Source organism: Myotis yumanensis, unplaced genomic scaffold (assembly GCF_028538775.1).
Source record: "Myotis yumanensis isolate MYYU_CA2020_CCGP unplaced genomic scaffold, mMyoYum1.0.hap1 SCAF_4, whole genome shotgun sequence".
NCBI lineage: Eukaryota > Metazoa > Chordata > Mammalia > Chiroptera > Vespertilionidae > Myotis > Myotis yumanensis.
The window spans coordinates 6,195,222-6,218,656 of record NW_027223755.1 but is presented as its reverse complement, the minus strand read 5'-3'; the positions used below and the strand labels follow the sequence as shown (position 1 = coordinate 6,218,656).

At 45.0% G+C, this 23,435-nt stretch overlaps 1 protein-coding gene across 2 annotated transcripts in view; it reads right to left on the bottom strand.

Annotated features, from left to right (window-relative positions):
• FYB1 (FYN binding protein 1) overlaps positions 1–23,435 on the bottom strand; it is a 136,197-nt gene that overhangs the window by 56,175 nt on the left and 56,587 nt on the right. For both annotated transcript variants that reach the window (XM_070411795.1, XM_070411796.1), the window contains exon 2: positions 21,776–22,913. In XM_070411795.1, coding sequence (XP_070267896.1) covers positions 21,776–22,913 — 1,138 coding nt within the window. The remainder of the gene's footprint in view (positions 1–21,775; positions 22,914–23,435) is intronic.

The following is a 23,435-nucleotide window of genomic DNA, read 5'->3' as shown; positions in this document are numbered from 1 at the left end:
TATCCACTGAGCCAAACCGGTTCTGGCGGTACTTCATTCTTTGAAAGCCCCTTGCCCTTTCTACAAGAACCAAACCTTATATGATCCAACCATAGCCGTAGTGAGAGAACCTGGTGGTTAGGAACAGGAAAAGCCTCATTAAAAGGCCACAGCACTACCCATTTCACAGTTGGATGGATAGGGAAGTGACAAGTAGGAGTGGAGGGTGATGAAAGGCAAAGGGGGGAAATCAGAAGATGACTTGAGGAGATGGCAGAATGAAAAGACTATAAAAAAGCAAAGTGACCAGGAGTGCTCTTTAACGTACCATTTAGAGCAGTGGTTCTCAACCTTCCTAATGCCGCAACCCTTTAATACAGTTCCTCATGTTGTGGCGACCCCCAATTTCGTTGTTACAAATTGAACATAATGAAAGCATAGTGATTAATCACAAAAACAATATGTAATTATATATGTGTTTTCCGATGGTCTTAGGCGACCCCTGTGAAAGGGTTGTTTGACCCCCAAAGGGGTTGTGAACCACAGGTTGAGAACCGCTGGTTTAGAGAATGCTGGCAACCAGTTTTCTATCCAGAACGGGAACAGACCTGGGCAAAGTGGATTCACCAAAGGGAGTGGAATCCCTTTTAACTACGTATGGAGTGAATTACCAAGGAATTCAAATCTCTGTTCCTAAAGACAGAACCACAAAACCATGGCCAAAGGTAACATTTAAGAACAACATGGGGATCCTGACCAGTGTTGCTCAGTGGTTGAGCGTCGACCCATGAACCAAGAGGTCACGGTCCCATTCCCAGTCAGGGGACATGCTTGGATTGTGGGCTCAATCCCCAACACAATCATGTCTGTCCTTTCACATAATTAATCATGTAAAAACTTGCAATTTGCAATGATCAGACGATTAGTCTTCATTTGGCACCGGTTGAGAGTGGCTTCACTTTAAAGTGCCAATCTTTGCAAAGGTGAACGCTGCTTGTCTCTCCAGGAAGTCATAAACAGTGGGAAGAGAAACAAAGATGGAAACATGAGAGTGTTTCAGAAATGGGGTTTTCTGTTAAAGTGAAAAGCAACACAAGAATAGCAACACGGCCTCCTGATTTTCTGATTCAATCATCCCGGGTACCAGTGGTTTGGTTTGGCTTTCCGAGGCCATTCTGATGGAGACGGTGTAGGCAGTGAAAGTACAGCGAAGTTTCCCCTGAGATGCAGGGGTGAAGACGGAGGCTAGCCTGGCTTCCTCATACAGAATGCATTTCAGACTTTGGAAAATGTGGACTATCTCGGGCACGTTGGCCCCAGGAACAATGTCAGCTGTCATTGTTTCCAGGCACCTGTGGCCCACACTTACTACTTCAGTACCATCCTGAATTTAGTAACATTATACAGCGGCCCTGCGGGCTAGAGCCTGGACACCCAGACTGGTTTCCTACGGGCTGTGGCTAAGCCCCAGGTTGTTGCCTTTGCTGCTGCCTTCTTACTATAATGTCTTTGCTATTCAGAGAAGCTTCTATTTATTAACAACTGGAAGAGGTCTGTACCTTATCCATTCCTTTCATTGCACAGGTCCCTAAAACTGGCAGGCACCTAGGGGTGATCAAATTCACCTCTCTGGTTTTGCAAATGAGAAGGTGGTCAAAGAAATCGCTTGTTCTGGATCACCCACGGTTGACAGAGTTGAGCCCCAGATGTAGTCTCTTGACTTTAAACCCAACTACACCGTCCAATTTAAGAACTGTGGGCCGACTGGATTCACTAGGACTTATGGTGCTCACACTGGGGGCCGTGATAGAATTAGGGAATTGTTAGAATGCAAAACTATTTTTCCCCAGTAAGTTTGTCAAACTTTGCAATTGTTTTAATGCAAACTTTTAAACCTTAAAATTTATATGTACAAGGGGGCTGCTGTACATGCTTCTCCATCTCTCTCATGTTCTGAGGCTGCGTGTGCATGTGTGTATGCTTCTGAGAGAAGGTGCCTGCAGCTCTGGCTCTGAACTACAAAGTTGCTGAAGCTGTTAGAAGCTGCAAGAATACCCACTTCCTACTTTACTGGTGACATATTTTTGCAAAGCTGTTCTCACTCAGCTTCCCCATCTCAAGCAAGTTGAGATGTAGAACAATGCCTCAGGTTCCTTTTTATGCTGCTTCTGCTTTGTACAGTAAAACAACTTTCCTGGCAAACATGAGAGATTTTTCGCCAGTGAATTTGAATTGTAAGTATTATCTGCTACTCTGCATTTATCTCATGTAGCATTTCCTCCAAAGCTAGTTCCTGGGAACATTGGCCTAAGCTATTTTGAGACAAACAGAAAGAGAGAGAGAGAAAGAGAGAGAGAACAGAATAGAGCTCTGTGGTCAAATATGATTTGAAAAATTGCTGCAAAGTATATTCTCCCTTTGATATTCATAATACACAGTAGTGTATTAAAGACCATAAAAATGAATTTAACTTTAATTTAATTAAACCCAGGATTTCCAAAATATGCTAAAATCACCCTAACCCATCACATTTGCTGCAGAACTCTCAGTAGATGGGCAATGCTGAGGTAAGTGCCAACCTTTACTGAGTGCCTTCTGTATGCCTCATGGGGTCCCAAGTACTTTATGGAATAAAAATGTTTAAGGCTCAAATAGTCAAGTACAAATCAAACTGTCGTCGGAGACTCAGGGTTCAATTTTGGTCACACCTCTTACTACTTGAATAACTGGGTAAATTACAACAATCTCTGAGTCTTAGTTTTCTTCATTGCAAAATGGGGAGAATAAGAATCGATGGTGATATAATGTGTGGAGAAAAGGGAAAAAAATGCTGGTAGAATATCCAAATAAAGTAAAAGAACATGAGCGATGCTTAAGTTTTTTAACTCCACCAAGATTCAAAAAAAAAAAAAAAATACGGAAACCCCGTCATTATGTTTTTAATAACAACTGAGGCTCATTTTTTAATCTCTAAAGGAATGTCCCCTGATATTTATCATTAGGTATAATAAGACAGAGTTCCCCTCCATATCTTTTAAAATCCTGCAACAGTTTTCTGATAGGTACCTGATAATTTTCTCATAAGCTTAGGAAATCTCTTATTTTAGGAAATGTATCTTGTGGGACACACAGAAAATGCACGAAGTTTTAAAATCTTTCTAGCCCTGGTTCTCTGTGGGTTTGTTAGCCGTTCCCCATGGGAAAGTAAGCCTGTTTTCACATCAGCTAACTAGAGCCTCTTAAGCCCGCGGTCACAGCAGGCAGCCTCTGCAGTGTATTTTCTCTGTCCCAGACACTGTTCTGAAAGCTCTGCTTAGGGAAACACTCAGGTAATTCCTCAGAACCCTTCGAAGGTGGGTAGCATTATTGTCCTCCTTATAGGTGACGAAACCGCAAATTATTAATTTATCCAAAGTCTGACAGCTACTGAGGGGCAGCCCTGGGGATCGAACCCAGACAACCTGGCTCTAGAGCTGGCCCACTGACCACCGCACCGCTCCCCTTGGTGGAGCTGGACAGCAGTATTGGGTGGAATTCCTGGGTGTGTGTGTGTGGCGGGGGGGCACGAAACATGGGGTTGAGTAGGAAAAAAGAAAAAAAGATGAGATCGGTTTCATTCTTAGGGGACAGGGAACAATATGCAGGGTTTACCTTTTCTGTAACTTTTTACTTCCCACTTCCCCGGTGGATTCTCTAAGTTACAGAGAAGCTCACTCCGCTACACCACTAAGCTCTTACCTCTCTCCACCCTCAGCACATGCTCATCCATTCTCCTGGAGGCCTCTGTTCGCGGCCCCCACTGGCCTGACTGACAACCTGCTCTCTTAGGGGCTCAGCTTAGGCGTCACAGGAGCCTTTTCCTCTGACCCTCCAGGATATTTAAGTTGGGGGCGGGGGGGTAGAAGAGCCCGTTGGCTTGTCTGTGGCTCCTACTACAAGACAAGGTGCTCCTTCTTCCTAAGATACAAACAGGAAAACTCTATCAGACCCTATCACGCCGCTGGAAGAAAAGAGTGTGTTTCTTTCTACCCGAGCTTTGCCTCTCGTGTTTTATGTTCACGTGCCTCATCGTTCCTCCTACGCTCTCCACCAACGCTGAATTCCTACTCCAATCCTTCCACCCTGGTGCGAGCAGGGGATCTCTAGTAACAACCCGGTGACGAGCACATGCAGGTTGGGTGTTGGCTCTGACTCTCAGGAAGTCCCTGATGTGACACTGGCCAGTTCCAGGAAGACTGTGTGGGCAGGAGTCTCATCACCACTATGGTTATCTGGCCAGGTATCCAGTTCCTTCGGGGGCAGAACACATGAGAGATGGAAGCAGAGATTCTCTAGCAACCAATACTGGTGCTGCTGCTGTCTCCATGGAGTGGTAAGTGGGGTAGGTGTTACCCACAGAATGCTGGGCTCATTAACACTGACTACATAGGTACTTCTACCTCTCCTGTCTCCACTCTGTTATCATGGCGTGTGATAAACCCTCTCACTGAAGCTGCCTTCTAAACCAGGCCATCATACTTTACGGTTTTAATTTTTAGTAGCTATTTCACCAGGATAAGTCTAAGAAATTACATAAGTGATTATTTTTCTGTATATTTTTGAAACAGGATTTTAGATATTGACTGGCTCAGCTATGCTTTCGTTCAACCAATGCTTGCCAAGCACGCAATACAAAGACATGTTGCTGAGTGGAAGGGATGTGCGGATGCATGGGGACTGGCCCTCCCTTTCATGGGACACACAATACACAGGGGTTCAGGTACAGAACTAACACACACCATGTGGGATGTAATGTGCATGATATCGCAGGAAACGTTCCTTTAGTTTTGGGGGTGTAGCTGACCTACCAGCTGGTCATTAGATGAGCACTGTTCAGTAGAATGTTCTGGTATGTCAGATATGTACAATACCAGTGCTGTCTTACACTACAGCCACCAGCCACAGGTGGCTATTGAGCATTTAAAATGTGGCTGCAGGAACTGAATTTTAAATTTTATTTAATTAATTTAAATTTAAATAGCCCCCTGTGGCCAGTAGCTTCTATATCGGAAGTTACAGATCTAGGTAACAGTCTATCAGACAGACACCAATGTAAAAACTCGGCAAAGCATTGGGTCCCAAGAGGCAGGCTGAGGTGTCAACAGTGTAAAGAGAAAACTGAAGCTCTTATGAGCATCAGACCCTCGTAACAACCTTCCTATTTCACTTCTCAAAACCCATCATTTTCTAATCAAAGGATCTGTCAGATCACCCTCTTCCCATTTCCACTGCCACCTCCTCATTCAAGCTCCTGCCTGTATCATTTCTCTAAGTGCTTCTAGAACCATCCTTCACAAACATCAAATATGACCAGGTCACCCTCTTATTTAGGCAAAAGCTCCAAGTCCTTAACATGGCCTGTAAGGTCTGGCCTCTGCCTACCACCCCAGTCTCATCTTTTATTGCTTTTATTCCTTTCTTCCATTGCAACCCCATTTACTTTATCATCTTTTTATTGTTCATGAAACAATCCTGGAGTGAATGGAGAACAAGGGGGCAGGTACAGAGGCCACTGGTGCGTGTGTGCGTGTGTGTGTGGTGTCAAATATTAAAGACCACTGCCATTTGGTTTCACCAAAATTTTTGTTTTGTTAATCCTCACCTGAGGATTTTTTTCCATTGATTTTAAGAGAGTGAAAGGGAGGGGGAGAAACTGAGAAAAAGACAGCAATTGCTTGCCTTCCATATGGACCCTGACCTGGGCCAGGGACTGAGCCTACAACCAACGTACGTGCCCTTGACCGGAATTGAACTCGAGAGCCTTCCGTCCACAGGCCGACGCTCTAACCACTGAACCAAACCGGCAAGGGCTGGTTTCACCAAAATTTGAGGAAGTTCCTAGAAACACTGTGCAGATGCCTCTAAGCAATAAAAGTAAATGCTTTCATTTAGGCCCAAGGTCTCTCTTTGTTTAATATAAGTTTTAATTCAGTGGAAGGCTTTCCCAGAGATGCAGGCCACGTGCATCATTTTAAGTGGGTTAGCGTGGCCTATGCAGGTGCAACATGGGGAAACTGAGCTCATGTTAGCACCATCTCACCCTTTCACGACAGCTCCAAACCAGGTGAAAACAAGGAGCCATTGTCACGCACTTTGAAGGTCAGAGCACTTGGCATGTGGGTGACGTCAAGTCAAATATTTGGTAAAATCAAGTGCCAGTGCGAAGAGAGGCCTGTCTTCCCACCACTACTTTCCCAGGACAGTTGGCACCTCTGCCCCACACACTTTGGTGCTACTGTTCCCTTCTCTGCCTGTTGTTGGTATTAATTTTCTAGGTGTTTCAGGATATTGCCATTATCCTCAAAGTTGTTCAGGGCAGAATTGTCTCCTAGAAGAAAGGAAACGAGCTGCAGGCGGGGCTGGCTCCAAGCAAAACCCAGTAGACAAAGTTTGTCTTCCCCTATGTCTCCTGCTGGTGTTTGTTTCTCCTTTTTAGATTTTCTCACTTTGGTCCAAGGAGGGAAGTGGTTGGATCCAAGATGCCTTTAGTGACAAGTGCAAACAAGCGCACTCTATGCACTGAACTGCTGGGACCTATCCTAAGAGTCCTGGCCCCTGACAGGAGGACTGGCTGGAATTCCTGGCATGTTGGGGATGAATCCTGCCCAGCAGTGCTCTCTGACTTCACACAGGTGAACGGCCAAGGCCAGCTCCAGTGGCCCCTCAGGCCAGCCTGAGTCCACAGCTGGGAGGTCTAGAATGGTTCCTACCAACTGCCTGCTTCACAGGCATCTCCACCCTTACCTTCTATGCTGTCCAGAGCTTCCTGAAGGAAAATGAGTTACCAACACTGCTCAAAACAAGCTATTCCTGACTTTGTAAAACATGAACAAGTATTTGCCATTAAAAGAAGAGCTTAGCCCTAGCTGTTCTGGCTCAGCGGATGGAGCGTCAGCCTGCAGACTGAAGGGTTCTAGGGCACAAGCCTGGGTTATTATTTTAATATTTAAAAAAAAATAAATAAAAGAAGAGCTTATTTGAGTGGCTTTTTAATTTAAAAACATTTTTATTGATTTCAGAGAGGAAGGGAGAGAGAGAGAGAGATAGAAACATCAATGATGAGAGAGAATCATTGATTGGCTGCCTCCTGCATGCCCCCTACTTGGGGATTGAGCCTGCAACCCAGGCATGTGCTCTGACCAGGGATCGATACTCATCTACTGAGTCAAACCGGCTGGGCTGTGACATTTTTAAAATTGTTAGTGTGCATAACTTTCTCCTGAGCAGGTTATTAAAAGTGGAGATGACCAGGCCCCATTTATACCTGAATTAGAAGTTCTGATTTGGGAAGGGGGTTGGTAGAATTGGCCAGTAATGGTAGAATTGGAGCGGGGGCGGGGGAGGGGGGTGATCTTAAGTTTTTAAAAATCTTATTCCTACATGGATAGTCTACAGGCCACACTGGGGAAAAACACTGCCTTGAGAAATGATGGGTAAAAAGGAAATATTGTAACTGGTGTCAGGAGAGATATTTTGACATGATGAAAAGTTATTTCATCTCATGGCAAACCCAGTCCTATTTGACAACTTAGAAGAAAAGTCAATTTTCAATTTTTAGAAACAACATAGTAACGTATTAAAAACTGATTCCCTAGATGAATTTTGTGACCATATCAGAAAATGTGATCATGTTAGCCACAGTTCCATTTAATCCTCATAATAACCCGAAGACACAATCTACTTACGTTAACGGATGAGGAAAGTGAGGCTTTGAGAGACTAAGAACCTTCTGTGGGCCCCAGAGGGAGGGGCAGAGCTTGGATTGGACCCCAGGCACAAAGCATCTGCTCTGAACTCTCCCTGGTGCAAAACAATGTGTCAATGCCTGGTTTTTCAAGACCATGAAGAGTGCTCCTGTGTTATAGGGCATAGAGCTTCTCCTAGATCAGTGCTGATAGTGCGGGCAGCAAGCTCTCTTATCAACTTCACGGAGAGATTAACAAAAGTTTCCAGTTTACAAAAATACAGCGACAAGCCCGAACAAATGTCTGTTTTTATCAATGCCACATCCACCCTTCCCTTTCATCATGGGGCTCACAGATGCGGGGTTCTGTCTGCAGCATCAAAACTTGAGGGCGCTCTCCTGCAAACCGTGTGCCTTTGAAGATCAACTGCAAAGCGTTACACAAAATAGAGGCACCCTTTAGTTAAGGACAACTGCCTACCTGTCTTTCGCATTGACTTAATTTCTTTTATGTGCTACAGGAACATGGGCCGATTTTGAAGATTAGAGACACTAACCTTGTTGAAGAAAAAGAGGGCGTGTTACCAAGTGATGAGTTATCTGGTTAGTGGGGTAACCAGGCCAGTACAGCTGCACTCGGGTGCTGATCGGACTCACAGCATAGAAACACCAGGGGATTTAACTGCTCAGCCCTGAGCCCTCCTGCCCAGTTTCAGTGGCGGGGCGAGGGCGGGGCTATCACCAGCCACGGAGACCTTACAAGGGAACAAGTGTGGTCACATGGCCAGGGGCGTGGGCTCCTTTGTCATTCTGGCCTCTGTCACAGCAGCAGCTCTAACAGCGATACACACTTATTCATGTTTTCAGAGTCTGTTTATCTTAGCACTACGGTTCTTTTCTTCGCCTTGAGGACTGCCATAGTTGGTTTTTAATTCAGGGAGTAGCAATTATATGTGCCATGTGAAAAAGACTATGCTGAGCTAACCTGAAGGCCACTGCAAGGCAGAAACTGAGGAAAGGAATAAAAATAAAAGGGAATAGAGAAGAGGAAAAGGGTAGAAAGGAGAGAGAGGGAGAGAGTGGCAGGAGTCCTTGACTCCAGAGTTCTATGTGGGGAACTCTTCTGGTTCCGCGATTTTCAACCTTTTACTACTATCCTGCAGCACACCAAAAATATGTTGTATGTTTTGCTGATCTGAGAAAAAAATAGGTATACTTTTGATTCATTTATACCAGACAGCTATTGTTGTGTTGGCTGCTGTCATATTTTTATTTGACAATGTAAGGGAAAAGAGGTCAGTGCCCCTGACTAAATAATCAGGGATTGCATGTTTTAAAAATTCTTGGGGCACACTGGTTGAAAATCCGTGCTCTAGGCTGGTGGTCAGGGTGTGTACAATTTAACCACTAACTGTCAAAATACTGAACTAGCTACATCCCTCTAAGGCAGTGGTTCTCAACCTTCCTAATGCTGCGACCCTTTAATACAGTTCCTCATGTGGTGGTGACCCCCAACCATACAATTATTTCGTGGCTACTTCATAACTGTAATTTTGCTACTGTTATGAATCATCATGTAAATATCTGATATGCAGGATGTATTTTCATTGTGACAAATTGAACATAATTAAAGCATAGTGATTAATCACAAAAACAGTATGTAATTATCTATGTGTTTCCCGATGGTCTTAGGTGACCCCTGTGAAAGGGTCATTCGACCCCCAAAGGGGTCGCGACCCACAGGTTGAGAACCGCTGCTCTAAGGGCTCCAGAGATTCCTTAGAGATCCCTGGACCTCTTTAAGCTCCAGCAACTAAAAGGTTAAGCCTGACATAGGCAAGGACTTTTAGGACTCTGGTACCAGCCATACAGATGTTAGATATTTGAATAGCACCCTAACTAAGCAAATTTTTAAGATCAACCATAGGAACCTACCTGTTTGCTTAAACAGGTCACTCACTCATTTCCATATTTTGATATAATCACTAACTCCTAGTATCTTATCTCATGGTATTTTGTTTTGTTTTGTTTTCAGAAAAATACCTGGGGCTTAGAAATCCTACCCCTTTCCATCATCCCCTTTACTCCTGGACCAAGCGAAGTCATTCTCTTAAACTGCAGTATTTCTCATTGTGGCCCAAGAATGACCTACCTTCGAGCCACCTGGTGATGTTGATAGCGATTTCAATCCCTGGGTGGTTCCTGGGAACTATGGGGGCATTCTTATGCAATTTTAAGTTTGATAACCTTTGAAATTATGGCCCAATTTTGATGTTCTCTTATCCTTCTGAGAATATGATGCACATATTGGTGGTCAGAATGTCTATCCATTTTGGCTCTCTCCTTAGAGACCCATTTAGTGTTACAATGACCAGGAAGACATGTAAGGAACACTAGTTTGCATGGGAGTCCTTGCAATATTTTAATCCAGAAAGAACCCGAAAATTTTCAAATTCTAGATCTGGCAAAAGAAAGCCACCCTCCAGCGCTCTTATCTTCTAAGAGGAGAAAACAACCTGATTATCACATCCATTTGGAAGAATTCAGATACTGTACTTCTATCAGGATTGACCAAACTTTTCCTGAATGCATTCTATTCATCAGTAGCTTGTTCCTAGTAATATAATGAATATTGATAGCAATACAAAATAAAACCACTTCCTCCCACCTGGCTATCCCTTTCAACTATCTCCTTCCACTCCCAGAAGAGGTGGTAAAGATACCTGTGAATAAGAAACATCTGCTTATATGCAAAGGAAGACTGCAGCTGAGTTTAAGGCTTTGGGTTAGAGACAGTTGGGCTATTCTGAACAAAAAAAAAAAATGAAGAAAATGTCCTTATTTTTCTTAGCCATTGAGAAGGGGGAGTCAAGAAGTGAGGAAAAGAAGGAAAATGGTGAGCAATGGGAGAGGGGACAGGAGCCCGAGTTGCAAATACTTAACTGCTTTAAAAAAAAAAAGTTTGTGGTGCCCTAGTAGGTTTAGCTCAATGGATAGAGCGTCAGCCTGTGGACTGAAGGTCCCAGTTTTGATTCCAGTCAAGGGCACATGCCCAGGTTACAGGTTTGATCTCCAGTGGGGGATGTGCAGGAGGCAGCCAATCAATGATTCTCTCTCATCATCGATGTTTCTATCTCTCTCTCTCCCTCTCCTTTCCTCTCTGAAATCAATAAAAATATATTTAAAAATAAATAAATAAATGAATAAATAAATAAAAGGTTTGTGGCCCACATGCCATCTCAAGTTTCTAGCTTCTATGCAACGTAAACTCCTGCCTCCTCACCCCTTCAGTGAAGTCTGTCGTGCACACAAACATGCCTTCAATGAGTGGTTTGCAGTGAGAACTAAGGAAAAGCACCACGTCTTGTTGGGGTGACTGCGGTATGGCATAGGGTCAGTCAGGCAATTCCTAAACCCATCCCAGGCAGAAAGAGCAGGAACTGAAAGTCAGAAGTGAGCCTGAGAATTCAAACCACTTGGTCCTTCATTGATCTGTGGAGACTACTAGATTTTTCCATTAGACATGGCTGGTGTTTGAAATTAACTTGATCCAGATTTTTAAAGACCATGCCAATTGCTTTTTTATTTCCTACCTTAGCTTTTCCATTTCAAAGGCATGACGGCACATGGAATTCGCCATGTTTTCTTAGTTCAGAATTCAGCAGCCTCTTTGGTCACATGCCTCCATAACCCTCAGCATTTTTTCTGTGGGTTTTACTAGCCTGTTTCACTGACTCAGAAGAAAGGAAATTTGTGGCGATGGTATGGAGAAATGGAAAAGAACAAGATTTTTAAAATAAATCTTAGCTTAGAAGATGAGAATGAAGAAGAAAGCAAGAAAATAAAAGGGAGACAGATGGTCGGGGCAATGGGTCAAGGTCATTTCCTAGGCCTGGTGGCCCAGGATGTCTGCCATAGACTGAAGGTTTGTGCCCCCCAAATTCATATCTTGAAACCTAACCCTCAATGTGATGGTGCTAAGAGGTGGGGCCTTTAGGAGGTGTTAAGTCATGAGGGTGGAGGCCTCATGAATGGGATTAATGCCCTTTTAAAAGAGACTCCAGAGGGTTCCCTTGTCCCTTCTGCCATGTGAGGACTCTGTGCGAAGACAATCATTTTGAACCAGGAGGTAGACTCTCACCAGCCACTGAATCTGTCAGTGCTTTGACCTTGAACTTATCAACTTCCAGAACTGTGAGAAATAAGTTTCCCTTATTTCTAAGCTGCCCAGTCTATGGTAATTTTGTAATAGCAGCCTGAACTGACTAAGATACTACCTCACCTTGTGATGGTCCACCCACACAGTCGGTCCATTAGATAATTACTCAGACTTTGTGGGGAAAGTAGAAGTTCCCAACTGGGAGGTAGAGATCTGGCAGAAGGTCTAGAAACCTCAATTGGTTGCAGGCCACTCAGCCAGAGGATGAGTTATTCCTCCCCCTGAGGATTAAGAACTCAAAGACAGCCTCTTTCTATAAAATAGGGAGGTTTCCTGCTTGGATCTAGAAAATTGTCTTTAATTTAGAGCAGGGGTCCTCAAACTATGGCCTGTGGGCCACATGCAAATAAAAATATTGTATTTGTTCCTGTTTTGTCTTTTTACTTCAAAGTAAGATATGTGCAGTGTGCATAGGAATTTGTTCATAGTTTTTTTTTAAACTATAGTCCCGCCCTCCAACGGTCTGAGGGATAGTGAACTGGCCCCTTGTTTAAAAAGTTTGAGGACCCCTGACTTAGAGTAACATGAATGACTGAAATGCATTTTATAGACTTGCCTTATTTCTCTTCTACATCAAACTGCTTTTGAAAAAAAATGGCTGAGGAGCAAGTCAAGGTGTGTGTGTGTATAGCTTTTTTACCCAATGTAGGTGAACCAGAACTAAGGGAGAAACAGGGTCCTGGAGAGGCTGAAGTCTAGATCCTCAGGAACTGAGAGTACATGCAAGGGATACCCCAGCTTCTTCAGGGTGACAATTGGGAAGAGAAACAGGAAATACTGTAGGGTTTGAAAACAAACCACTTACTGAGGGGGCTTTTTAAATCTAGGATTCTTTCACCACCTAATAATAGTTAAGCATTTTTTATTCCAGCATAAGAGGAACAAATACTCTAACTCACTTTGGCTATCTGTGCTATACATCTGCCCAGCCATTTTTTTTTAAGACAGATTTTTAGTTGCTTGGCTTTACCACACAATTACTTTGGGAAATACAGGGAGCTACCTTATTAAGAGGATTGTAAGAAAATCAAGAAGAGAGAGCAGTGTTAAGTGGAGAGAAGCGTTCTCCTTGCCCCTCTTTGTCTCAACACACCCGTGGGCAGCCCTGGGAGGCACAGGCTGGTGGCCAGGAGCACAGGCCCAGGGCCGGGAGCACGCCAGCGGCAGAACGAGCCACCGCACTGTGCAGTCAGCAGCTATATGCCGACTGTTGAATAAACACAAACAGCTGATTCGCCGTGCAGGTTCTGACTTTGGGGAAAGAAAAACCTCACATGGTTTTTTTTGTGTGTGTGTTTTTTTGTTCAGGTTTTTTTCTATAACCAGATGTCTCATCTTCGGTTACTTTTGTCTGATAGTATCTCTAGCTATTGGGTGTTCTAGATGTTTTTTTTCTACCTTTGCTATGCCAGACAGCACAAAGCCTAATAGTTTTTCTTTAGTAGCAATTGAAATAGAAGAGCATATGCTTCTTGTCTATTTACTAATGCTGACATAGCAGTTAAATTCTCCAACTTTTGGGCTACTTTTCGCTTCCTTCTTTCTCATATGTTGGAAAAGCAACTACTTTAGTGCTCTACATGGCTCCCTGGGCTTTAGAGCCAGATCATACCAGGTAATTGTGCTTTCTTTAAAAGGATATGAATTTGTGTGTTCTTATAAATTTCCAGATAGCTCCATAAAAATGGGTAGCTGGGTTTCTACTCCTGAGTTATTCTTGTATAAAAGTTAATTTCATTTTCTTAAATAAAAGCCATATGCACAAAGAGGTGCTTTTAGACTATGAACCCACATTCAGAAATAGTTTCCAACAAGACAAAGAAGGACCGTTAGTGGCAACTGCACATTATGGGTAGCTCATTGTATTTCTCAGTCCTTTAACACTCAAACTCACTTTGGGTTTTATTTGACTGGGCTTAGAAGTTATTTTAGCAGATTCTATGAAGCAAGGCATCCCTGCCCAGTGAGAAGATGTTCGTTTCACTCTTCTTATCTAGTTGTTGCTGTTTTTTAACTTTATGTGTGTAAGCACAATTGAGTAATTATAAAGAGCTTTTATGTATTTGATTCTGAGACCTGACTTTCCTTTTAATCTCCTCCTTCCTTTCTCAAGTAATTGAAATTTCATTTTAATGTGTTTTTTTAAACTTTTTTGGATTTTTAATGACAGAAACAAAATATATATCTAAAACCGCAGCTTCTGGAAGAACCATTTGTTCTTGCCGGTCTTGTATCTCTCTTCAAACTTGACTTTGGCCTCCCGCCGGGCCTTGCATTTTAGAGCGGGGTCAAATTTCATTTTAGTGTTTTTACCTTCATGGGTTGTATGATTAGTTTAAGAATGAACTAATTTTGATCCAATTTGGCATACATTATAGCATCTCATGCCTTTCATATTTCAGCCACTGTAAAAGAAAATATTTGTTTATGTACAAATCTTCTTGGATCTAGCACAAATGCTACTAATGTTGAAATAATGCCAGTTGACTGGCAATCTATCCTATATAATTAAAACCTAATATGCAAATTGACTGAACGGCAGAATGACCAGTGGAACGACTGGTTGCTATGATGCACACTGACCACCAGGGGGCAGGCACTCAATTCAGGAGCTGCCCCCAGCCCGAAGACCCCTTGATTGCCTCTCGCAGAGGGAAATGACTGGAGGTGGCGGGGGGGGGCCGGGAAGGGGCAACAAGTGTGTGGCGCCAGGCTGGCCAAGGCAGGTGACAGTGGAGGCACCCCGATTGCCCTGCTGATCACCCCACAGATCAGCCCTGATCCCTGGCTAGGCCTAGGGATCCATGCACAGATTTTGTGCATCAGGCCTCTAGTATATATATATAAAAGCCTAATATGCTAAGTATCTGACAGTTCAACTGTTTGACCAGTTGCTATGACATGCACTAACCACAGGGGGCAGATGTTCCAACTGGTAAGTTAGCTTGCTGCTGGGTCCAGCCGATCGGGACTGGGTGAGATGGGCTGGATACTCCCTGGAGCTCTCCCATGGTCCCTTTCCAGCTGGTCAACTTCCCACAGACACACCCAGGCCGAGGGACCCCACTGGTGCATGAATCCGTGCACTAGGCCTCTAGTATCTCTATATTTTCCTTTGCAAGTGGCTTAACAACATACCAACTCCTGCCTCTTGATCACAGGAAGTTGTTACCATGGGGTAAATCATGGCATGTTGCTGCAAACGAGCTTTTACAGAAATTTCTCTTCCATAACTAAGAAAAGTGACTGTCCCTCTTATAAGCAGGGTGAATATCTCTGTAAGAAAATGTTTCCCTATAAATCAAATGGTGTGTGGATTATTGCTGTGCTCACATCAATTTTAAAAGACTATCTGGCATCTGAGCGGTTAAGAAAAAAGAAATCAAAGACCAAATGGAGCACTGAGCAGGGAACTGAGAACCTAACCCTGCTGAGGGGCCTTCTCAAAGGCAGGATGACTTAGGCCGGAGGAGAAGTAAGGTGTCTTACTCCATATGTCAACCCCAGTGGCCCTCTCCTTCTCTCAGCTCATTTTCCCACCCAGTAGTCCCTTCCTCTCCTAGTCTCAGCATAAATTGACTGGCTGGTAAAGGCTTACAATAGGACTGCTGTCTGGAAATTTGCAGGTGAGCGGAGGTCAGGTGCTATCCACAGCCCAGAGGTGAAGCTCCCTCAGGCCCCTGGGTCTCTCCCTTGCCCCACCGTGATTGTGTCCAGAATATTCTTCAGAATAGGAGACTTGGAGAGGGGTTAGGAATGGTCCTCCAAGTCCTTGACTAATAAACATCGGCCAGAGGATGTAAAACCAGGCTGGCTGTGGGCGCTCAATTCATGTGCATTTCCTCTGTTCCAATTGTGGAGGGGCCAATTGATGGTCCTTTTAGAATATTGCTCACCCTGGATTATAATGGAAATATTGAGCTGGTATTAAATAATGAGGGAGGGAACTTCTGGCATGTTCTTCCTCCAATTCCCAAATAAAATAGTGAAAACAAAATAAGGCAAGATAAGCATTATCTCAAGTTCACTAGTGGTCACCACACAGGCAAAGGAAAATAACCTCATTGGATACGTTTCAAAACGTGGTGGCTAAGGGAGGAAGCAGAAGGTTCTGGTGCCATGGGAGGCGAGTGGAGCTTCCCATGTGCTCCTAGGCTCAGGAGCAGCACTGCAGAGACAGTGATCCTAGAAAAACCTCTGCATTCTCCCTAATACGCTCCAGCCCAGAGGCATGAACTCAGGGGTGACTGAACAGCTTGGTCAAGGGGAAAGTTCTAGCAAGAAAGCCCTAAGTGCCGCGACAGGGTCACAGCAGAGACAGAGGGGGCTGAGCTGGCATGGTGGCCTGGCCGTGGTACCAGGCACTGCATGAGGCCTCAGATAATGGAACAGAGTCTAGATCTCCAGCAAGGACTGCCCTCGAGACCAGCACAGCTACCCTTCCCTCCACAGAAGAGTGGATTAAAAGCAATATCAGGACTCAAAGCTTGGCTCTCAAGGGGAGACAAGTGTATCACCCTGGTTCAGAGCAAGTAGATGCATTTATCATCCATCAGTCACAAAAATGGTGTGACCCCTTTGCATGTGAACTGAAAACCTCTGCGCTCAAAGGAACATCATCTCTCAGAAACTACTGATGACAGAATGATTGACACAAGTTTAGAATGATTGACATTGATGATAGAATGATTGACACAGACACATGTTGGCTAAGTTTTTAAACCTTAAGAACAGAGATTTCTTTGGGAATCTAGATAGAAAAGTAAATCATTTTCAACGATAGACATTCAGGATGGTCTCAGACTTCTCCTCAGTAAAATGAAATGCCAGAAAATAAAAATAAAGACCATGTAGATTGCTTATGAATATGACAAAAACATTGGATAATAAAAGCCCAAAGGATGCTGTTGGCATATGATACAGCAGTGGGCAGGTTGTTCAATAGGGCAGACTGGGAGCTGGTTTATCTGAGAAGAGCAGAAGAGAGAGCTTTAGAAGACAGAGAATAGGCAGCTCTTAAGATCTGACCTTGGACCTGTGCGATTAGGAAGGGCAGGTTCTCCTCAAGGCATTTCTATTACGGAGTTAAACCCAGGTAAGCTGCCAGATAGACAGTGAGTGTTTCCTCAGAAGTTTCAACCAGGGATAGAGGGAAGACTGACAGGTCTCACGGAACACGGCTTTCCCAGGGATCCAGGAGGGTGAGTGAAATAGCCCAGGCTTGGGCTAGAGCTAAAGGTAAGGGTGCATGCCAGCTACAGAGCATGCACCAGGCTCCTAGATAATGACAGCGAACAGCATGTGGAATGTCTGTTGCCATCGAAGCTGAGTCATGCTTTAGATGACGTCCCCTCCACAGAGCTTCGCCCCCAGCTCCCCAATGCTCTGAAAGAGCCCCGTGTGTGTGATGCTTCTGAAAAAGTATCTGCTTGTTTAGTACCTTGCTCTTAGACTCCAGTGCACACTCACGCGTCAATGCTTGTAGAAACCCTGGTGTAAGAATCCACCTGTCCCCGAGTTTCTCAAATGTGGTTGAGCAGTGAATCCCTTTGCCCTGTCCTGGCTGGGAGCAACACGCCGATAGAAAGCACGGTCTGTAAATACCTAATAGGCAATTTTCAGAGAGTACATGTTAAGGGAGACTGCAGAGAAGAAGAAAGGCCACAGCTTCGGGGTCTATGAAGGAAAACCTTGACCCCTCCTGGAAACAAGTCACTTGCCGGTGAAAATAGGCCAGAGGCCTTTTGGTTCAAAACCGCTGTCCATGTATAGAGTGACCCACTAGTAGCTTAGGAGGGGTCAGTCACCCCATTAGCCCATTGCTAAGCCATCTGGAACTTGACCTTGCCCCTTCGATTGTCAAGATGCTTCACTGGTCATTCTTACAGTCAACACAGGAAAGATAAGTCTTACGTTCTCCCCAGTGTTAAGAACAAGACTAGGAAAAAACAAAACAAAACTGGATGGACTATTTTCCAGCAGAGCTTGCTCACTCCTACACACAAACCACAGATGGCCAGGGCTTCCTCACAACCCAGGCTGTGCAGGCCAGGCATGCACGGGACGCTGGGAGGAGGTCCTTTCACCACCGGCCTGGGAACTGAAAGGGGCCAGGAGAAATGTTAGTTCAAAGATATTTTGGATTTTTTAAAAAATGTTGGGCCTTTTGTAACCTGTAATGGTTTGGGGGAGCGGGCAGGGGGAATATGACAAAAACATTGGATAGGGTATTAGCTCCATATTCAGAAAAGCACCATGTTATATTCAAGCTTCTGGTTTACAAGAAAATCAGCTGAAAATCTACAATGAGGACTCTGTGAATACTATTCATTTTGCATAGAAACTCAATTCAATTGAGCGCCAGGCTATTGGCAAGGGTTATCTAGTTGTTGAAAGAGGAATTGCTAAGCTACAGAGAGTATTAATCTTAAACTCTGATTAAAGAGATTCTGGTGGGAAGACAAACCTGAGCAACTAACAAATATTTTATTTCTAGGCTCCAAATAAATAATATTAAGTGGACTGGTCTATCTTCATGCAGCTTATAGTGGTATTTACAGTAAAAAAAAAAAAAAAAAAAAAAAAAAAAAAGACTCGTTTCAACCAAAAGACAAAGAGAAGTAGAAGAATGAGGATTCTTTGGGTTTCATTTATGCTTAGTTTATTATCTCATTCTATCCCTATCATGTGTTTCAAGAGAGGGAGCCCAGGAGGGAGGGTGGTGATGGGGACCTGGGCTCTAGAGGGAGGACAGGGTCTGTTGCTGCTCAGTCGCAGTGCAGCCTGGGGCAGGTTACCTAACCTCACACAATTCCCGTTTTATTGGCATTAACAGGGTAATGAGTATCAGATATATAACATGTCCTCAATAAGGGATAAATATTTTTAATGGTTACTATATTGGACAAAGATGATAAAGATGGAGGGTAGATCTGAAGATGAGGTTTAAGGAATTGGACATGAATCTTGAAGGGAAAGATTCAGGTGGGAAGGCTAAGAAAATAGTTTTAGAGTTTTGAAAGCCTACAAAATGATTTGATGAAGCTTTAGTTAATTTGGACACTATATGCTTTCTAATCCTGGTATTTTTTTAAACCTTCCTAGATGGAATGCTAAATTGCTTAGTATGATTAAGGAAAATAGTAGTGGTAGGATCCAGAGTCAGCAGACCTGACTTTTTTTTTTTAAAAAATATATCTTTTTATTGATTTCAGAGAAGAAGGGAGAGGGAGAGAAAGAAAAAAACATCAATGATGAGAGAGAATCATTGATCGGTTGCCTCCTGCACACCCCCCACTGGGGATTGAGCTCTTGACCAGGCATGTGCCCTTGACCAGAATCGAACCTGGGACCCTTCAGTCCACAGGTCGATGTTCTATCCACTGAGCCAAACCAGCTAGGGTAGCAGATCTGCCTATTAAGAAATTCTCTGTGTTCAGAAAATAAATGCTTATTTTATGATACATATTCAAGACTATTTTCTGTATAATGTTCTGACTGCAAAAGTTTGGAAACAATACGAACTGTTAAATTAATTAGGTGAGTCATCCAGTTATCAGAATACTGTGCAGCTTAAAGAATAATCAGTTACCTCTCAGTAAAATGTGGAAAGACATACAGGATTTATCAGTGTTTTTAAGAAACAAAGATCAGAGCATTGCATATAATATTCTACTTGTTGAGTAAAAATCAGGGGGTGGCGAGTATCTGTATTTCTATTTGTTTGTGTAAACATAAACAAACTTTGGGTGGAGGGGGAAGTAGAAGAGTGGTTGTTCTTGTGGGGCTGAGGCTGGGAAGACCCAGCAAAAGGCAGAAAAGGACTGAAGACACCTTTTCCCGATGTTCCATTTTACACCTTTTTACACTTGCTGTGTTTTTGAGCTAGATGTGATTTCTATTTAAAAACAAATTGAAAAAAGTGAATGCTTTAAAGGGATGTTATTCAGAGTTTAAATTTATGAAACAGATTGCTTTATCCTGACGCCAGCTGGAGCTCACTTTAGATTAAGGATTGACTTCTGATTTGTGAAAAGGTGGGTGAAGAGGGAATGGGGTCCATTTTGGAACATAATATACACCCAGGGCCCAGAGGTCGGAAGTGGGGTACACTGATGAGAGGTTTTAGAATCCAAACGGTATGGTGGGGACCTGCGCAGTGGGGAGGCATGTGAGGACGGTGGGGAAAGGGTTGTAAAGGGAAAGAGAAGGGCAAGAATCAGCGCCAATACTGAGCAATTGTGCCTGGGTCCCTGGGAGCTACATTGCACTGATAATCAGCTCAATGCTGACCTTGACAGGACTGCAGAGCCAGCAAGAGGACTCCATTAGCATCTGTGAGAACTCATTCAATAGCATGACACCAGGTAACGAGGTCCCACCCCCAAATCCCGGTAGGAAACAGCGAGGGAGGACTGGGAGCAAGCTCCCAGGGATTCCTGCTGGGCCTCAGCACAGTTTCCTTGGTGTGAAGCAGAGCCATGAAATGGAGCGAATGACAGCACGTCTTAACACCTGAGATACAGAGAAACTAGGAAAGAGAGGCAAGAAGGGGCCTTGAAGAAGGTCTCCCCAGACGAACATTTCTGAATTAGGGACCAGTATTGAAATGGGTAGGTGACAGATGAGGAGGACACAAGTGCAACAAGCCTGAGTCTCTCTAGAAGGTGCAGATCCTGGGCCCATTGCACACCTGCTTTCGGCATGATAGATTAACGACAGGTTGGGTCACCAATCTGTTGATCAACACTGAAAATGCTGATCTCAGGAAGATCACAGATTGATTGCAAAATACTTCTATGAAGCCAAAAAAGAAGAACAACCTTATGCCTAGAGCAGCTTTAATCGGATCATGCTTTTGTAAGGAAAAAAATATGTCCAAGAGTGGTGTGATCACTTGTCAACACCAGCCCTGCCCTCCCAATACACAGCAGTTACACATTATTTGCCTAAAATACTCATCATTTCAGGCATAAGTGAGTTTCTCTCATGGCTATGCAGAGTTACAACTCTTTACCAAGTCCCTCAGGATCAAATGATGGCATGTGCCATAGAACTGTGGTAACCTCTCTGCTAGAAAGTGTGCTGTCCCCCCAGAAGAAGAATGTACCCCTTTTCTGGCTTATTATCCGAGCTATGTATTACTTTATGAATCAGAGAAGTTCGGAGAGCTTTACATTGAGAAATAGGAAGCAGCTGGACATAAAACAGAAAGTGCCGTTTCGCAAGGGCTCCGATGCCCTCTTATTTGAGTGTTGGGCTTAGGAAACATGATGGAGTTGTGGGCATTTATAGTCCCTTGGAGGAGGTCTCTGAACCCTGCACTGTTGGCATTTGGGGCTGGATACCTGTCGTGGGGAGCTGCCCTGTGCATTGTAGGGTGTGTGGCAGTGACCCTGGCCTCTGCTCAGTAGATGCCAGTAGCACCCTCCTGCTGTGACAATGAAAAGTGCCCCCAGACATCTGCCAAATGTCCCCGGGGTGTCAAAATCGCCCCCACATGAGCATCGCCACCTTAGGGTTTGGCTCATCTGTCCCTCTAACTCCTTAGTGGTAGTACAAGTGACACACCACCGTCCCATTCAACAGAAATGAAACCAAACTAAGGAAGTCAATGAAAAGATGATCATTAAGCGAAACCACGTATCAAATCAAATGGGTGAGTTTGCCTCCACCCCCCGAAGCCAGCCCTCCCTCTCAGAGATCCCACACCAAAGCCAAACCATCCCAAAGAGGTTGTCACCCCCACAGCAGCTTGGGGATGGATCCTTCCTCATCACCAGCTTCCCCCTGGAGAGAAGGTGCCTGCTGCTGGGGAAGCAAACGCATGAAGTAGAAACGAGAGAAGCACTTACTGTTCGCAGGAGCAGCTTTTCGGAATTTGGCCAGGTCCACGTGGGGGGGTCGGCTGGGCTTCGGTGGAGGGGGGCCCAGGACAGCCAAGGGGGGCAGGGGCTTCTGCTTAGGGGTGGTGAGACTCTTGTCTCCCCTTTCCTTTTCCTGACCTTGGCCCCAGGGCCCAGCCATCGTCACCTTAGAAGGTGTCTTAGGGAGCAAGGCAGGCGGCTCCTCCTGGCTCATCTTGCCCAGGAACACGTTCTTAGCAGCATCCACCTTCCTGTCTTCTCTCCTGTCCTCGGCCTTTCTGGAGAGGCCCGGGGCTCCCCTGCTGGCGGCCGGCTTCAGGACCACTCCAGGGAAAGGTGAACTTGACGTCTCGCCTCCTTGGTCTTTCGTGTCTGGGTCTTCCCTCGCTGGCCTGAAAGAGCCTGTTTTGGACCTGACTCCTGAGGGGGCCGAGGGTCCCCTGAGTGGAGACGCATTCTTAGTGGGGCTCTCACCTTCATGGGGGTCATCGAGGCTGGGGGATGGCTTTGGGCCGAAGGGGGGTTTGGGGAAGAGGGGCTTGGGCTCCTGGTCTTGGGAGGCTGACACAAACTTGCCTTGCACCCCAGACAACTTAGGGAACACTGGCTTCTGGTCGCTTTCCTGGGCTGCAGGGGGAAACCTGGGCTTTGGGCCTGGTGGCTTTAGGTCTTGATCTTGGTTGACACCACCGTGGAGCGACGGCTTGTTCCCAGGAGGCCGGGGAAACACGGGCTTGGCATCTTCTCTGGGCAGGTTGGGCTTGGGGCCGACGGGCCTCAGAAAGGCCGCTCTCCCCTCGGGCTCTCTGGGGGCCGGGGATCCAAATCTTTGGCCCACTCCCGTGGGCTTCAGAAATGGGGGCTTAGGCTCCAGTTCCGGCTTCTCCTCAGGAGGAGGTTTCACCCCCATAGGTGGCTTTGGGCCCCCAAACTTCGGCACGTTGCTGGGTCCCGTCAGAGGGCTGGCATTTCCTTGGTTGTTGAAGAAGTTCTTTTTGGCTTGGAGTCCTGAGGGGGAATTCTGCCCGGTGACCTTGAAGGGTCGGCTGCTGGCCGAGACCTCCTCCGTGGGGTCGCCCACTGCGCTGAACTTCGCCATGAGAGACTTCACATCTGCTTTTCCATCCTACAAGCATGGGGAACAAAAACCAGTGAGAACAGCTCGCCCTTCACAGTTGAAAATGCTGTACTTGACAGGGTTTCCTGGTTTGAGGCCGGCGGTGCTGCTGATTGGGTAGCGAGATATTGTAACACTGGCCTTCCTCTATGGCAACATAAGTTGTGAGAGTTTCTGGAAGGGGGAGGGCGCGTGTGCGTGCACTTTTTGGGGATGTCTGAGACCGACATGCTCATTTTTTGTTTGTCACAACTCATTGTTTCCCTTTCCTGCCACTGTTTCTCTCGCCAGCTTGTTGAATTTACCTTTCCCTTCGTGTTTGTCTACTTTATTTCACTCGAAAAAATATGGGAGTCTCTAACAAACGACTTCTCCCATATTTCACTGATGAGCCACTTAAATAGAAACTGCACTTAAAAAATGAAAGTAAGCCCGTGGGTTGCGTGTTTTCTGTGCATGGCCTTGCTCAGCATCTCTGTGGTTCGCAGGAGTTCTCTTGACCACCCACATTTCAGGTCAGTCTGCTAACAG